General features: G+C 55.1%; 6 protein-coding genes across 6 annotated transcripts; 1 reads left to right on the top strand and 5 right to left on the bottom strand.

The window, feature by feature from the left end:
• Positions 1-181: 181 nt before the first annotated feature.
• Positions 182-1,132, top strand: N657DRAFT_298865 (uncharacterized protein). The gene is made up of 5 exons (XM_062786671.1): positions 182-382; positions 463-524; positions 585-604; positions 708-890; positions 946-1,132. Exons 2-5 carry the CDS (start codon positions 522-524, stop codon positions 1,019-1,021), a joined length of 282 nt encoding a protein of 93 aa, XP_062649987.1. The 5' UTR covers positions 182-382; positions 463-521; the 3' UTR covers positions 1,022-1,132.
• Positions 1,133-1,242: 110 nt separating this feature from the next.
• On the bottom strand, positions 1,243-1,788 carry N657DRAFT_567170 (uncharacterized protein; the record flags this gene model as incomplete). The annotated part of the gene is made up of 1 exon (XM_062788488.1): positions 1,243-1,788. The coding sequence occupies one exon, from the start codon at positions 1,786-1,788 to the stop codon at positions 1,243-1,245; it is 546 nt and encodes a 181-aa protein (XP_062649986.1).
• A 940-nt stretch (positions 1,789-2,728) lies between these two features.
• N657DRAFT_654640 (Metallo-dependent phosphatase) lies at positions 2,729-4,319 on the bottom strand (the record flags this gene model as incomplete). Its single annotated transcript, XM_062794520.1, has 4 exons — positions 2,729-3,891; positions 3,957-4,047; positions 4,109-4,232; positions 4,303-4,319. 4 exons carry the CDS (start codon positions 4,317-4,319, stop codon positions 2,729-2,731), a joined length of 1,395 nt encoding a protein of 464 aa, XP_062649985.1.
• A 963-nt stretch (positions 4,320-5,282) lies between these two features.
• On the bottom strand, positions 5,283-6,302 carry N657DRAFT_679186 (uncharacterized protein; the record flags this gene model as incomplete). The annotated part of the gene is made up of 2 exons (XM_062796158.1): positions 5,283-6,043; positions 6,119-6,302. The coding sequence occupies 2 exons, from the start codon at positions 6,300-6,302 to the stop codon at positions 5,283-5,285; spliced, it is 945 nt and encodes a 314-aa protein (XP_062649984.1).
• A 3,404-nt stretch (positions 6,303-9,706) lies between these two features.
• N657DRAFT_298753 (uncharacterized protein) lies at positions 9,707-10,907 on the bottom strand. Its single transcript, XM_062786670.1, has 4 exons — positions 10,873-10,907; positions 10,763-10,813; positions 10,175-10,700; positions 9,707-10,058 (listed from the first exon to the last, which is right to left on the bottom strand). Exons 3-4 carry the CDS (start codon positions 10,632-10,634, stop codon positions 9,904-9,906), a joined length of 615 nt encoding a protein of 204 aa, XP_062649983.1. The 5' UTR covers positions 10,635-10,700; positions 10,763-10,813; positions 10,873-10,907; the 3' UTR covers positions 9,707-9,903.
• A 1,737-nt stretch (positions 10,908-12,644) lies between these two features.
• On the bottom strand, positions 12,645-15,803 carry N657DRAFT_643008 (FabD/lysophospholipase-like protein). Its single transcript, XM_062792456.1, has one exon. It carries the CDS (start codon positions 15,588-15,590, stop codon positions 13,110-13,112), a length of 2,481 nt encoding a protein of 826 aa, XP_062649982.1. The 5' UTR covers positions 15,591-15,803; the 3' UTR covers positions 12,645-13,109.
• Between the last annotated feature and the right edge of the window lie 128 nt (positions 15,804-15,931).

The following is a 15,931-nucleotide window of genomic DNA, read 5'->3' as shown; positions in this document are numbered from 1 at the left end:
GATCTCTTTTCAAGCCCTTACTCTTGAAAAATCCAGCATGGTTTTGCCAAGAATTGTTCCTGCCTCAAACGTCAGGACAACCCCACTTGCCTCGAGGTGATTTCGAAGTCCGATGTAGAAAAAGGATACATCAAGAACTGTACGCGAATTACCCATATCATCAATCGCGTTAAATATCTGGAATCGGGGGCTCCGATTTCACTACCTCCTATGGTAGGCGTATACGTATATATGCCTTGTGTTGCTTGCAATAATGGGATCTTGTTTTGGCTTTCCTAGCTAACTGCCCAATTTTATGAGGTGGCAGGCCAAATAAGTGTGGGGCTGACTGGCTTCTAAGCATGACAGCAGTTCTCGTTTCGATACAGCACGCAGCGGTACGGTAATTACACTTTCCACTGACAGAGACTCTCTACCCGGACGAGTAACCCATTTGCAGCTCGACTGATTGTTTTGTGATAGCAACAGCTCAACCGCAACAACCATTTCCAACCAACGTCTCCCGACGCAACCACATCATAATGGTAAGCACTAGCTTCCCCAGCGATGCTTTAAATGGCTTCACTAACATTTACTGTATATAGGGCGGCGGCGGAAAGATCCCGTGAGTCTCCCTCCTCGAAACAGACTCGCATCAACCCAAACCACGACCACCCACCACTTCCCCTCGCTTGTTGCACCCTCAGACTCCTGACCGAATGCCCTAGCTACCCCAAGCACGTCTGGTCGCCGGCCGGTGGTTGGTATGCGCAGCCAGCCAACTGGAAGGCCAACACGGCCATCTTCGGCGTCGTCATCTTCGGCATCACCGCCCTCGTCTGGAACCTGAGCGCCGAGAGGGAATACCGCCACAAGATGCCTGAGCCCGGCCGTTTCTACCCCAGCAGAAAGTACGTTATGATACCCGGGATTGTGGATAGGGCTGACTGGGGTTGTCTGTGACAGTTGGAGCAAGCAGATCATTGAGCACGAGCGCGCGCAAGAGCAGGCGGCAAAGGCAAAGCAACAGGAGGAGTCATGATTGCGGTTTGGGAATGGGACTGTTCACTTATTCTGTACGTGATGGAATAGATGGGATTGCGGCACATTTATTGCGTGTGCATGGGCCGTATTTGTCCATCGCGACCAATGCTGGAGACGCCAATGTGGTACCGTCATGGACTGGCCCAGTCCTCAAAGCCGATGGGAACCAACTACTAGAGATGTTGACAATGAACAACAGCAATGGCATACTCTCAGGGCCTACCACTGCCAATCATTCGGCGGCACCAACCCGTGCAATACCTTGTCCAAGTGCCCCTTGGCAGTCGCTGTCTTCTTCCTATCGACCTCCGACCCCGTCCGTTCATACGTCGCCTTGAGCTCATAGTACCTTCCTGCCAACGGCACACACAGCTCAAGAATAACCATCTGGTCCGTCTTGGTCCGGCACCAGCTACACTGATCGCTCACCGCCCCGCCGTCCGGGATCGTCGGCGGCACCAACAGGAGGCTCTCGCGGGTCAGCCGGCGTGGGGGGATAGGGTGCTTGCAAAGGTCGTACTTCAGCCGGAAGCGGCAGGCCGGGCAGGTGTCGTGAGTCCTGAGCCAGATCTGGAGGCACTTGTGCCCAAACACATGGCCGCAGGGGAGAAGGGACGGATTGCTGTCCCTGATGGCTGCCCAGCTCCAGGGGACGCTCAGATGGGACTCGGTGCAGATAGCGCAGATGAGGTTCTCTCTTGGGGTAGGGTCGAATAGGAAGGTGTATCTGGGATCGGGGACAAAGCAACTTGTCTCAAAGGGCATGTCAGCCATGGTATGGGACTGGTTGGGTGTTAGAGAGATCGGACTGCTCAATACCTGTAGGCTTGGGGGTTCCCGGAAGCGAGGTTGTGGGACGTGAGACTTTTTACATCTAAAGTGAGTGAAGGGGCTAAGCGTTGGAGGACAAAGGCATTCGGTTTCCAGGGCCCTACGAACAACAGAGTGGTGCATAGTAAAAACCCCATTGTTTAGCCAAACAACAAAGGACACAACAGACATGTAACATAGTCGTTTCTGGATATTAGGGATGGAATCGGACTCTGAGTGCTCTGCTGGCTGACCAAATCAGAACTAGAATGCCTTTTCCTTCTGTTTCTGTCCCTTTCCCTTCTTCTCATTTCCGTTCCGACGACGACATGGATGAAGCGCAGGGGCCCGGCCTCTGGTCTCCTTTCCGTTGACACTCTCCAGTCACTTCCGCAACTTCCACATAGCACAACGCAATGCCATTATGTATTCCTGTCGTTGCCAACTTTACAGTCGCTTAGGAGCTATAGGGATCATTTAACTTCACCTTCCAACCGCAAACGGCCTTATACATCGAGATCCGGCCCCCTTCTTAGCCAGTGTCCTCCACTCACTCAAATACATACGACCATAAGCAGTAGAAAATTCGGGATCCCGTCTGCTCTCCCCTTGACAAGCTACTGACTGCTAGATTAGTAGTTGGGTCGGTGACGACCAGCGAATCCCTAGTGTTGTATGTTTTTGGTTTTTGCCAAACCCGAGTCCCTCGGGGGTTCTGTTCGGCTCTTCAGAACGCAGCGCATGGCTCGGGTATAGAATGTACCTCGAAAAGTATAATACAGACGACTAAACCTGTCCGTCCTACCCTGTAACAGTTGATTCGCCCAACCCAGTGCAGATTCCTGTCCCATCCTCATGTCTGGTGTTCATCAAGAGGATATAACAACAAACCGTGTCACAAGAAATAGTCAGCCACCGGCTTCTTGGCCGGCATACCCCTCGAGTCCTGCGGCGCTGCCTGAAAGACGCGGTACCTCCTCGCCGGCCCGGGCCTCCTCGGCGGCAGATCGTCGTCCAACAGTCCCCCGCCCCTCTGCCCAGCACCACCACCCCCAGGTCTCCCGCCACCACCACCAACCCCACCCGTCCCCATCCCCCCGTCACTCCGATTCACCTCCCCATTACTCCTCGCCAGCACGCCCATCCCAGATTCATCCTCAGTCAGCTCCAACAGCGCCGCCACATTCCCACAGCGGTAGCAATAGTTTGGCGCGGACCACACCGTCACGATGCTCGCGTCAAACATCTCCTTGAAACCTTCCATGACGAGCTGGTGCGCGCGCGCGATCAAGCCCAGGTTGTTGCGGCGGTTGAAGACCTGGACGATATCGGCGCCGAACAGGAACCCCGCACCCCGGGGTGACAGCCCCCAGCCGTCGATTTCGTCCGGGTCCGACCACAGCAGGTCGCACATGGCCCCCTCGTGCGGCACCTCCTGCTTGCGGTCGAGCAGCCGGATCTTATCCACGTTCTCGATCAGTGGGCTGAGGCCGCCGTGCACGCAGAGGACGGCGCCCGAGGGGTTGCCGACGGAGCCGGCGCTGGAGCTGGACGCGCCTGAACCCGGGGGCCCGGTGAGGGTCGGGGTGCGGTTGTTGTTCTTGGCGGCGGTGCGGGTGGGAGAGGGTGATGATGTTGCGCCGTTGGTTACTGGCGTGCTGTTGCCGTTTGTTGGAGTGCTGTTAATTCGCCCCCTGTCAACATCCTTTTGCCGCAGGAACCGCGAGATGATCTGTCCGTCCGAGTTGTGCACCTCAATCTCGACCTCGTCGCTGTTCGCCGACGACTCGGTCTGGCCGCTGGTGGAAGGGAGGGTGTTGGAGGCACCGAGGACGATGGCGCCCAGGGCGAGGTAGTCGAATACGTCGCAGCAGTAGCGCCAGACATTTGCGCTGCCGTACTTTCGGAGGCACTCGTCGTAGAAACCGTACACGGTCGTGATCTGGCGCGACTCGTGGTTGCCGCGGATCAGGGTCATTCGGTCTGGGTAGCGGACTTTGAGGCAGAGCAGCAGTAGGAAGGTCTCGAGGGAGTAGAAGCCCCGGTCAACGAAGTCGCCTGGTTGTTGTCAGTGACAGAGAGAAAGAAAGGGGGGGAATTCGGAAGCAAGCGGCCCCGCATACCCATGAAGAGATAATTTGTGTCTGGGACGTCACCACCGACGCGGAACAGCTCCATCAGATCGTGGAACTGGCCATGGATATCGCCGCATATCTGCGCGCGCGCTGATCAGCCCCCATCATTCTGCATCGCGCGCGAAAGAGCTGTCGCATACTGTTACCGGCGCATTGACTGTGACGACATTCCCCTCCTCGATAAGCAGCTCCCTCGCCTTGTGGCAGAGCTCCCGCACTTCGGCCTCGGGTATCGGTCGGCATGCTCGCAATTGCGCAATCGCTCTGACGGTTTGAAGGAGCTCTGAGTCAAACGCCCAGTTTGATTTACTTGAGAACAGCGGTCGCAACTCACCTGTCGAGGTCGCTCATGATGATGGCGTCGCCGTGGGATTGGAGAGGGAAACGATGATTGGGACCAGGAAGTCGCGGAGCTCCTGTTTGGATGAAAACCCACTCCGAAAAGAAAAATAAAAGACCCGTTAGCTGATCAACTATGCCTCATTGTATGCACTTGGCTCAAGGACAACTTTGGGTATCAATAAAAATGAGAATTCAACTTGGTCGAAGTGACTATCCGTCGCTCTGTCGCAATCGCTGGTGCGGCGATCGCATCCAATTGCCTCTCATGTGGTCGTGGTGACCCTTGTCCTGAATTCGAGTCCCATCCTTACCCTAACCCTAGTTCTGCTTACACCCATCTGTTTGCTGCGTGATGTCTGTGCAGTAAATAACGTTAAATGTTGACAGTTGATTCAGCGTTGGTGATGGGATGGCTTACAGAGATACGTTCTGTGCTGTTCCACCTTGTCCAGCATAGGAATTACCGATACAGAAGTGAAAGTTACAGAGCCCTCACGCTTCCAGGCGCGGGAGGTCGATTCGAAAATACCTGGTAGGTCTGTACCGAGTCCTCCACGTCCGATGATAGGTATACTCGCTCATTACTATTTAGTTGTAGAACTTACAACGGGGTGCGTTGCCTAAAAAGTGACCATCTGTATAGTTCGCTGACTCCCGCAAGACAACAAATAACGGTGTGATATGATCTCCCCTGACGCCATAGTCTTTGTGGTCGAGCTTCCGTTTCCTACTCCGTTGTATGCTGGCAATTGTCCCGATAACCCCAAGCCTTGGGAAGCGTGTCCCGATCACTTTCCGTGCCCGTTCTCATCTCCATCCATGTCCGTCCGTATCAGTCATTGCGTTACAAGCAACTGCAATAAAAATTCCGTCTGGTTGTCATTAGACCCGTTATGCGGTATGTTGATATCCACTGAGTCCCCGGGAACGCGAGGGCTCAAGGTCGCTCCGAATCCTGAATCGCCGGTCTTCTCAACCGGACACAGGAGACGATGCCTTCCTTTTCGTTCGTGGAGGTAGTTTCAACGTTGAGGAGTCAACAGAGGCAAGGTCGCCGCCATAGAACGCAGTGTCCGCGGCTTCGCGCACGGGGCTGACGGTTGGGCCGTTCTCCAACGTGGGCGTCTCCGCCGGCGTCAACGGGATGCGAACCGAGAGGACCTCGCCCGAGCTCACGGAGCGTTTGTGCGCCTCCCCATTTCTGGGATGTGACGCAAACGCCGCCTGCCTTGCAGCGCGCTGCATGTCCCGGGTCGCATCGGCGATCAGAACCGAATCCCACAGCGGCAGGATCCGGCAACCCAGGTTTTCCAAAATGCACCTTTCCGTCACATTGATCTGGTCGCTGGTCCACATGTTCCTTCCCCAAACGTCGCGGTAGTACCGAGTGGGCTCCTGACAGTCGACCACGAACTTGAAGGCAATGACGAGCGCTCCTAGGACAATCACCTCTGGGCTGACAGAGTCAATATGGAGTTGAGTTGCGGCCGCGGGGCTGGCCTGAATCGTGTGTCGCTTCGTCACCTCATTGGTGGGCTCTCGCTGCGCCAGGGGACAGAGAAGTCGCCAGTTCAGTGAGAACTTGGAGCTGAGCGAGTCCAAAACGCACACGGCCAGGGCAATAATGTCCATGGGCAGGTCAGCGCGGACAAGCATCTCGTGGACGACGGGAACAGATGGTGCCGTGAGAGATGCTGCCGGGGGGATGAGGTTGACCAAATGGATAGCTGGGCCTGTGAAAGGAGCGGTCGTCAGATACAATTCGACCAACGAGAGATACCTGGACAGGTAGAACGGTCTCGACGTACCCAGCAAAGCCGAGTCAAGGAGCCCTCCGTCCTCCAGAAGGGCCTCCGGGCTCTGGTTAGCCAACGACTCGTGCGACGAAGGTGGCGGTGTGGGCAAGTTGGATAGCGGTTGGTAAGTGCGAGAGAAGTACTCCTCGACAAATTCGAATTCGTCATCCGAGAAGTCGGGCGAGTGGGTGGCCATGGTTGAGGTTTTCATGCTAGAAAATGCTGTCTGTTCAACGGGTGGGGATCCAAGGCCGTCGGTTGCCAGTGCGTCCAACAAGCAAGAGTGCAGTGAAACAGGCCGGCGAGCTGCTCATATCGACCGGAAAGCAGTCGACAAGATTATCGAAAGGTGTCTAGACGACAAAGTGCACGAAGATCGTAGCCTCCGGCAGACCGCTTGTGAGACCCAGGCCAATACGGATGCTGCAAGCAAAACAGGGTCCAGTCCCGGAGAGAATGAACACGAGGTCTCGAGCTACACGCAGCTGGACAAAAGCGTGCCAACCCAAGATGTGGTGTGAAATCGTAAAGGCTCGATTGACATCAGACACAGTCTTTGTGTGGAGAAGAAGGAGGAAAATATCAAGCGTGTGCACCCTTCATGATATAACTGCATGAGAGAGTGTGCTTGAGTGGGGGCGGAGAGGCTTATGTCTTGATGGTGGCTCATCGAATGCTTGGTGCGGAGTGGGACCGATGGGCGCCAAGATGCTAGGGTCCAAATCGTGGATTTGCGGTGTCGATTGCTGTTGACCACGACCCCTGTCCAAAAGGTGTGATGGCTCCAACGGCTCCGCTTTGCTGTGTGGAGTTCAACAAGAGGTGGAAAGAGGAGATGGAATGGGAGAGAGCAAACTGCAGCGAGGGATACACGTGTATATGAGGTGCAGGAGGGACGGCGGTCTGGGATGACTCGGCTCTTGCCAACTAAAGTTTTCCAAGGCTAGATCTTCCAGCCAGCGACGGGCACGCGATCATCCGGAACGGCAGCTCGCAATGCTGCACCAAACGACTTGGGAGCATCAAAGCACGATCAGCCCCTTGCACCATGCCAATCCCGGTGCTCATGGTTGGCGCAGCCACCAAAGCCGGGCCTTCAGCTGTACGTAAGTTAATGGCAGCCGTCGAGGTGCCGCGGTCGGGGCATTGGATCTACCTTGGCCTGAACGGGCAAGCCTGCTTCTGGAGGAATCACGCAGGCCGCACCATGTCCAGGTCAGGCCGGTTGCAGCCGTCAATTGTCGCCATTTCAACTGCGACACATCGCCATTCCAGAAGCCATATCACCGGTTGGCAAAATCAGTGCTGACGACTGCACAATCTGGATGAAAGCATGACCTGGATTGCCGTGCAACTGCGGCAGGGAGTTTGGTGGGGCAGGGAGTTTGGTGGGGCAGGGAGTTTGGTGGGGCAGGGAGTTTGGTGGGGCAACTGTTCCCAAGTTGCGTCGGGCATCGAACTGGCTGCTTTTCCCGGGTTTTCTGCACTGCAGATTGGAGGCCATACACGTACAAATATGCCCTACGCACGCCATTTCTTCATACTTCTGGGCATGGGGATAGAAGAGCCGCAGTGGCCAGAATGTTCCGGACAGGAAATAGTTGCGTCGTCGCAGAGGTGAGCTCAGGTAGTAAGTTGTGAAGCGCTGAGGTGTTGGCTACTATATTGGTACCGTAGTCAAGCTCCCTGCCCCGTTTTCTGGCAGCGCTAGTTAAATTCGTTAGTTTCTTAGGCAGCTTCTCTTCTTCGAGCTATGTACTGTACCTAGTCTTTGCACAATCATTCTCCATGTGCCAGTGGAACACCAACAATTCAGAACGGAGCCTCTACAATGACTTATCAGAAGTCCACTTGTCGTCCCGGCCCGAGTCGGAGCATTGTTCGTATTCCACATCATCAGGACCGGCTCTTTCGCGGCGGGACACGATTTTGCGGACGCGATGCTGCAGTGAAGCAAAGGAAGTCCCGACTCCGAAGACGATGCAGCAGCGCCTGTTCGAACCGGGATCTGAAGCTCCATATCGTTCACTGTCTGTCCTACTTAAGATGCCTCGATATTTTAGCCTGATGATATTCATATGCTGGCAATGAGAATGCCACCATCCCCGAATGCGGCTCGTCAGTGTGTGCTACTGGCGCAATGCTCGCTCTGGGAGTGCATGCAGGCCTTGCCGCTGTTGTATTCCGGGATGTCGACATTTGGATGGCCGAGTCGACTTCTGTCCAGGGTTGAAGCATTTTCAAATCTTACGTCAACGCCTTCTGCCGTGACTTTCGTCCGACGTTCCACCCCGCGCCGCAAGAGCTACGTAGTAGGTAGCATTGAGGCTCTGTAGTAAAAGCTTAGTTGCTGCGGTCCGGCGGCAGTGTCAGCCCATTTCTCAGCACACGACGGGCCTCAGCCACGGGATGGATCGGATCCACATGAGTAAATTCAGATGCGCCCAGAAGAGGCAACACCAAGATTCTCAGTCCAAGTGAAAGCTCGGACATGCTGTGGCACTTCGCGATTGGGTGTCTCCTGCCGCTCCTGGCCAAGCTCGCCAGGTCATTGCTAATCGTCTCAACGTGGTTCATCTGGAAATCCAGTCTTCCAGGTACAATACCTCTTTGGCTCAATCATTGAATTGATGCAGGAAATACTGCGGCGAGAAACACGCTTCTAACCCTAACCCAATAAGCCCGATTTCCGCCCAAGATCTGCCCCGAAGCTCAGAAAGACAAAAACATGGATAAACATTCATTGAACAATGCATTGGCGCTGAATCCCGTACATTCCCCACAGGTCACCTCCGTTTTGTGTTAAACCTCGGTTTTTCTTCATCACAACACAGGAATGCGATAACCTCACTGCTCGTTCCGCATAATGAAGACGACGGCAGCATTCCACCGTCTACCCAGCTTGCCCCTTCCTCCCGCGCCGATCCGACACCCAGCGTCAGGAGGTTTCGGACCTTGTGTAAGCCGACTACCCCTGGAATCTTCTCCATGCCATGGTTCGACCAACCACCACACAGTCCGGCAAATCACTCCCCGGCTCACTCACCTGAGCACACGCCATTTAGTGCTTCACTCCCTGTTCTCAAAGTAGATATTTACCGACTAAAGAAGCTACAGGTATTCCGGGCCAAGGGAACTAGCCATGACACTCCGTTCTGCGACAACACCATATGCCGGAGGTAGGAATCGCCAGCTTCACTCACGCCAGATCCAGTTGTCAAGCAAGCGAAGCAAAACTCAAAAGAATTGGGCAACTAAAAGATCCAAGGAAAATCAATCCGGTTGATTATCCACACCTTCCAACCTTTTCTCCCGCTACCTTTAGTCATTCATTTCTCCCTGCCACTCGCTCACTCCGCGTACTCCGTGTAAGGAAAATGAAAACCGAAACAACAGCCCCGTAACAATACCGAGTCCGTGAGATTTCAAAGTCTAGAGACAAAGGATCTCCCGCGCGTCGTCAAGCAATCAATATATCTACTAGCCTCCCGCCGTCGATGCCCCGTGATAAGATGCCCAAAGACTAGGAAACCAAGCGGCGTTGCACTAGCGTCTTGTCTGCCCTCGAATGCCGAGCGTCGCATTGTAGGCGGTTTGAGGAGCACCCAAAATCGTTTACTCCTTGGCGACGAGCACTTGAAGGCGGAAAAGAGCCCAACATTAGCCATCCGATTCCCGAAGTGTGTGAACGTATTCCGCTGCAGAGGCGGACTAGTTGCAAGCGAACGCCAAAGTGTGTTTTTTTTTTTTTTCGAAAGTCGTTGACTTTTCTGATTCCCCCCAAGAAGCGCGCTCTCTTAGTCGAGAGAGCTGCGACCCTCTTGAGCCTCCTGCTCGGCCGCAGTGACGACGTTCGAGCCCTCGCCATCGCTGCTAGGAGCAGGGACAGCGGCGTTCGAGTTGCCGACACTGACGCCCGGAGCAAGCAGGTTGGGATCAAAGGAAACCGAGGCTGGGGGGTTCTCGTATGAACACAGACGCTTTTTGCCGAAAGCCCGAGCAGAGATGATGGATGTTGCGGGCCAATAAAAGGGTAAAGGCCAGTAGAAGTGGGGGGTTTTTACTCACGTTGGGATGCCACGGTCTGGACCTGTCCAACGACATTGGGGGAGATGAACTGCTGGAGATCGAGAACACCAACGTTGTTGAGGAGGCCGAGGTTGAGGTGCTGCAGCTGAAGGCTAGCGAGGTCGAAACCGCTGAGGACGCCAAGTTGGTGGATCTGCAGGAAGGTGTGCAGGGACTGCAGCTGGAGCAGAGCCGAGATGTCGAAGACCTGCTGCTGGAAAAGGGGCTGGAATTGCAGGATGTTAAGGTTGTTGACGCTCGCCAGGTTGCCGAGGAGACCGAGCTGGAGGGAGTTGATGTTGAGCAGGTAATTCAGGTTGACCTGGCTGAAGCTCTTGAAGCCGTGGAAGGCGTTGACATCAAAGGCAAAGGAGCGCTCCTCGAGGTCGGTGACGGGGGCTGTAGGGGCAGCGGCAGCCAGGGTGGCCAGAGCAGAGAAGAGGAAAGTGACGGGCTTCATGTTGCTGGTTGTTGGGAGGGAACGATTTCTCAAGACAAGATTAAAGAATAAGAGTTAAGAGCACAGCTGTCTCCATGTTAGCCTTTCAAGTTCTATTTCTTCCCGAGAGAAATGGATTGGCCACATACCTCGATATTGTTCAAGAAAGTGAAAGGAGTGGAAGCGAACGGCGAGCACAGCTAGGAGCAGTCAGCCTCAGATCATGTCTCGTTGGCCCTCTTCGAATGAGCGGTTGCACCTCTGAATGAGCGACTGAAGAAGATCTTTAACCGGAGTCTTGAAGGCTGGAGCGATAAATTGTTGAGGAAACAAAGGCTGGCAATCATGGGCTGCCGAGTTGGTTTATATGGTGGCTAGGACGGCACGGTGGCTGACTGTCGCGAGCAGTGCAAGGCATAGCATGACTTGCAACCGCGCGCCAAGCTTTCAGGAGCAGGATGTATATTCGGAAGGGAGGGCAAGCAGCCATCCGGCGCGTGTCAGGTGCAAGGCGGCGCTGGAACAGACTGCAGGGTAAAACGCCATTGACAGGGCCTACAGGATGTGCCGGAATGAGCTCAGGATGCAGGAGAACTGAGACTGTCTAGAACCAACCAGCTCAACCAGGACACAAACACGCAAGCGAGAGTTGGCAAACCGTTGAGACCCGATATGTGCCTCCATGGTATTGGGAGGAGGGTGATCGAGAAGCACTCGACACTCCCTGTGGCGTCTTGCCTCGGGACAAGCCAGCCGAATCCATGCTCCTGGTGGTGTGTGCCAAGGGAAACGCGCCGGCAGATGTTCATCGTAAGACCCAAACGGGAAGCTCCAGCAGGTGGAGCGCTCCCACAGCCCACTCCCAGGCTGGTGGTCATGCCGAGCGCTTGTGAGGTTGACACTGGGGGTTGAGGACAGTATACGGAACGTACTCTTCGTCTGAGGTCAACCTGTGCGGAGACTGCCAAGTACGGTCTGATGTTTACCCCGGCTTGGGTGAGAAACCTAAAAGCAGTACTCTGCCTGATCGACGTTGAGAATGAGACGTCGTTTCGAAGCGTTTCGACAAAGAAAAGCATCTAGGTTAAAGGAAGACGCCGGCGGGACCGCGAAACAAAGAAGAGGCAAGCCGTTGGCTTCGATACCAGATTGGACTCATTGGAGCCGGCAGTAGCCGTTGAGCACACCCGACAAAGCCGTCCTGGAAAAACCATCGGAGGCGGCGGAGGGACCGCCATGCCATCCATGGAAGCCATCCCAAGTTCCTTACTGAGGTCATACCAGCCACTGCTGGAAGGAAGTCAACACGTCAGGGGACACCATCCGTCCCATAACAGGCCTTACGTTTCGTTAAGCTTACATGTCATCGGCACACAGATTGCCGAGCCGACGTACTCGAATCGTGGATGCGCAAGCAGCCCCTAATCTGTTTCACAACCCAACTCGAACCATAGCCAGAGTCCATCAAACTTTCAAGTCCGGGAATCGTGGTAAAAATGTTCGGGCTCGTTCGACGTTGCAAAGAGGCTGAAAAACCCCAAGCCCCCACGCCAAGAATAGTTCCGACTGCCAAGAGAAGCCAAGATGTAAAAACCAAACTTCCAATTGGTTCGCTCACGCCTCAACCGTTGAAGCCGTGCAACTGCGACACAGATCCACGCGCTCAAGCACATGTGAGGCAGCAAATTTCGATGGGCATTGATCAGAGCGCTCAGCATCCGGTGCGCTGCATGACTGGAGGACGTTGAAGGTAATGGCTTGGAAACCGGAATTGTGTATCTTCCGGACGAAAAGGAGTTCAAACGCTGTCTGCAAGCCGGGCCTGCCGGGTTCAACCGCACCCAGTTCCCGTCTGAACTCGGGCACGAACAGCTGGAATGGCACGAAAGTACGCCATACGCAGATATTATTTCCATTACGTCCGTCTGAAAGGAGGAGCATGGCAAGAATCTCTTGGTATGTAGCCCTGCTCGGACGATTCCATTAGAGCAGTGCCCCAGATAGCAGCTCATTCCTGCCTAGGTCTTTCAGGAGGCATTCATCCCATATTCTATTTTTGCTAGGATCAAACGGCACTTGTATCACAGCGCCCTGCTATGAGATCAATAAACTCAGAAGAGCAAGGTGGGAACCCCAACGACGGCGCCAGCGCTTGGAACTGCAACAATAGGGATTGAAATCTCAAGAACAACAAGAATGCAACAGTCATCGGAACCCGACAGCACCAGCCAAAGTCGACACGCCCGCTCAACAATACTGAGCCCCCGAAGAGCGCTTGCGCCTTCGATCCATCGAGTGAAATCCGCCGACAAAGTTCCTCACCATTCAAACCGTCTCGGCCGTAGCAGAAGCAGCTGCCATGGGGAGTGGTGTTGAGGACGAACCAAGCGAAAACAAAAAGCATTGGTGATCCATCACTTGTACACGCCTCGCCCTGTCCTCCCAAACAAAGGGTACCAGAAACCATCACCAATCGCCTCCAACACGGGCCCTACTTCAACTGAAATGATCGCCCTCTCCCAGGCTCCCTATCACCCTCCTCCTCATAGCCCTCCTGAACCCGTCCTCCTCCTCTCTCCGCTCCCGCTTTAACCGCCTCTTCTTCTTCCGCTCATACACCGCCCGCACCGTAGCGCGTATCCGCTCCCTCCCCTCGGCGTAGTTCGCCCTGGCCAGCGCAACGACCTCGTCAATTTGCTGCGGCGTGTACACAAAATTCCACGTGCTCATGTAATCGCTGACGGCCACGTCGACGCCGGGCACGGCTTTCTCGTTGGCGAGAAAGGGCAAGTAGATAACGGTGATGCCCGCGTCTGGATCCATCAGCCGCCAGGTGGAGGTGTCGTCGACGGGCGGCGGTGGCGGGTCGGACGAGCGTTCCTGCGTTGTGCCGACCCAGACGGTGCAGTAGCCCAGTTCGGCGGCTGCTTCGGTCTGGCGCTGGCTTTCGGGTTTGATGGGTTGGTCTCCCGGCTTTTTGGCTGTCTGGGCCGGGCTGGGTTCGGCGTGGCGGGCAGCTTGGTCCGTTTTGGCTTTGTTGATTCTGCCTTCGGCCTCGACGGCTGAGTGAACCTCAGCTTGCTCGAGTTCGACGGCGGCCTGGGACGGGGTTCCGGCGGGTTTGGGCCAACCGATTCCCACCGGCCATCCCTTGATTTTTCGCTGCCGAGCGTAACCTTCGGCCACGGAGAGCCAATTATCGGTCTTGATGTCGGCGGAAGCGTCAAACGCCATAATGATGTCGACATCTCGGCCCGGCCGGAGCAGCGGGTAGATGGGAAGATTGTTTGACATTCCCGCGTCCATAAGCTGGATGTATTCGTTGTCGTAAACAGCTTGGGGAACGGTTTCGGGCAGTTGGCCGTACATTCCGTGCACAAAATTCGGGATGTTGGCTGGCTCTATGGGATGAACCTTGCTGAGATCCTTGTTGTGGCCCCAAATAAGCTCATCTAGCGATTGGTGAAGACTTTTGATGACTGGCCTGATCTCTCGGTAGTAGTGACTCAGAGTGGCACAGAATGCGCTCCCCCAAATCCCCAGGAGTAAGGGCATGCGGATCTCCGGCAGACGGAACCCTGTCGTTGAAGGCACGTCTGACCCATTCTTGAACCTGCGCCCCATGGCCCATGTGGGAATACCAGCAGAGAACTCTTCGCAAAAGAACTCGTATGGGGTAATCTCAAACCACTGGAACCAGGCCTCTCTCTTGGCTCTGTCTTTGGCCTCCTCTGAGATCGACCCTGGCCCGCCATAGTCGGGAGAATCCAGCTCCGGTATCTCATGCCGCACAGCAGTATAGATGGGGAGCGGATTTTGACCATAGCGCACAAACTCCCGCTGATTCGACAGCTTGAAGTCTTTCTCGTCCACTCCTAATTCCCCCTTAGGGACCAACAGCCTTGCGGCTAAGAGCATGCCGTAGATGTCGACGAGGCCAAGCTGCGCACCGGAGTCACCTTTGAGCTTCTCTACCAGCCCACTCAACAAGTACTTGTTCGTCGGTGACGATGTCAACGCGTTGAAGGCCACCGGTGGGTAGGCAATGTGGGTGCCGAGACGCTCTTTGAGATGATCAATGGCCTTTTCAAAACTGGTTCCTGTGACCGAGGAGTAGTAGAGGGACTGCAGCCAGCAGGAGCCGCTCACGCCTGAGACGTATGTCGCGCAGTCAAAAAGTCCATCCTCCGTGGTCGCCAGGAAAGAGCCCGTTCCTGCGACCAGGGCTCTCAGACCACCTCCGGAGCCGCACATGGCAATAGTCGGGACATCGTCCGGATGGATATCCTCCTCGTCAATCCTCAAAAACCGTGCCAACGCAGGCACAATCATCATCCGCCTCCGCTCCAAGAAGGTCTTTTCCTCGTCGCACAGCTCGTTCGACACGCGGACCTTCGCCGCATATTGAATCTCGGGGTGTGTAAAGGGGTCGTGAGCTTCCCGCCATATCTCTGCCGCCAGCGACCCGGGCTCCATGTTCATCTCGCGCTGTAGTTTCCTGATGTAGCCGGGGACAGATTTTATCCACTCCGGCATGATCAGGTCGACGACCTTCTCGGACAGCCCATCTGTCGAGGGTACAAAAGAGAGAGCGCTGACGTTCTGTGTGAACTTGGCCAAGTCGGCCTGGTCGGCTTCACGGTCATGCTCATCAGCGCCATCTCCCGGGTTCTCAGAGCCCAATCTCGCCCTGGAGTCAGTGTGCTGCAAGGCATCAGTCGGGTATAGCCACAATGCAAGCAGAGCGCTGGCGAGTGTCACCGATACGAGCTTGGAAGCGCGCACTTTCGACCGGCGTTGTCGGGGCAATAAGAACAGGTGACGAGAGGGTTGCCGGCCGAAAGAGAGTTGTCCCAAGCTATTATTGTCCAGGATTTGCGGCCGCTTCCTTTGCGTAGCAAATGCAGCATGTCTTAGAAAACAGGCTGAGGGGCCCAAGCGGTTGAAGCGCAGCAAGTTTCCGGCGCGAAGCTGCATTGTGGTCGTGTGAAAGCGAGCACACACGATTGTCTGTGGTTATCGGTGCCCTTGCATTGTGCCGCCCAATGCCAACATGTTTGACGGTCCAAAAAAAAATCAAGCCTGCGATTTCTTCTTTTCTCCAGAGCGCGAGATCCCCAGCGTGCGCGGTGGTTCGTTAGAAGCTGCTGAGCCGAACTCGAACTTGGTGAAAGCTTTCCAGCTTTCGCACCTTGTTCGTTACATCATCGACATGACTTATCCGTACATTGGGCGGCTGTGGAATGGCAGGACCCGATTGCTTGTGGATTAGTGGGTCTTAAAGAGTGGGGTCAGTCTCAATCAAGGGAGGATAGACA

This window comes from Parathielavia appendiculata (assembly GCF_033297405.1).
Source record: "Parathielavia appendiculata strain CBS 731.68 unplaced genomic scaffold N657scaffold_3, whole genome shotgun sequence".
NCBI lineage: Eukaryota > Fungi > Ascomycota > Sordariomycetes > Sordariales > Chaetomiaceae > Parathielavia > Parathielavia appendiculata.
The sequence above is the reverse complement of the archived record's forward strand: the minus strand, read 5'-3'. Positions and strand labels throughout refer to the sequence as shown.

What these genes read in the sequence shown, in the direction of transcription:
- N657DRAFT_298865 (XM_062786671.1), top strand. An exon ending in GGCGGCGGCGGAAAGATCCC is followed by an intron (nt 605 to 707) that starts GTGAGTCTCCCT and finishes CGAATGCCCTAG; the next exon opens with CTACCCCAAGCACGTCTGGT. An exon ending in CGTTTCTACCCCAGCAGAAA is followed by an intron (nt 891 to 945) that starts GTACGTTATGAT and finishes TGTCTGTGACAG; the next exon opens with TTGGAGCAAGCAGATCATTG.
- N657DRAFT_298753 (XM_062786670.1), bottom strand. Translation starts at nt 10,634, where the DNA reads ATGAAGCCCGTCACTTTCCTCTTCTCTGCTCTGGCCACCCTGGCTGCC. An exon ending in CCAGACCGTGGCATCCCAAC is followed by an intron (nt 10,059 to 10,174) that starts GTGAGTAAAAAC and finishes AGAACCCCCCAG; the next exon opens with CCTCGGTTTCCTTTGATCCC.
- N657DRAFT_643008 (XM_062792456.1), bottom strand. Translation starts at nt 15,590, where the DNA reads ATGCAGCTTCGCGCCGGAAACTTGCTGCGCTTCAACCGCTTGGGCCCC.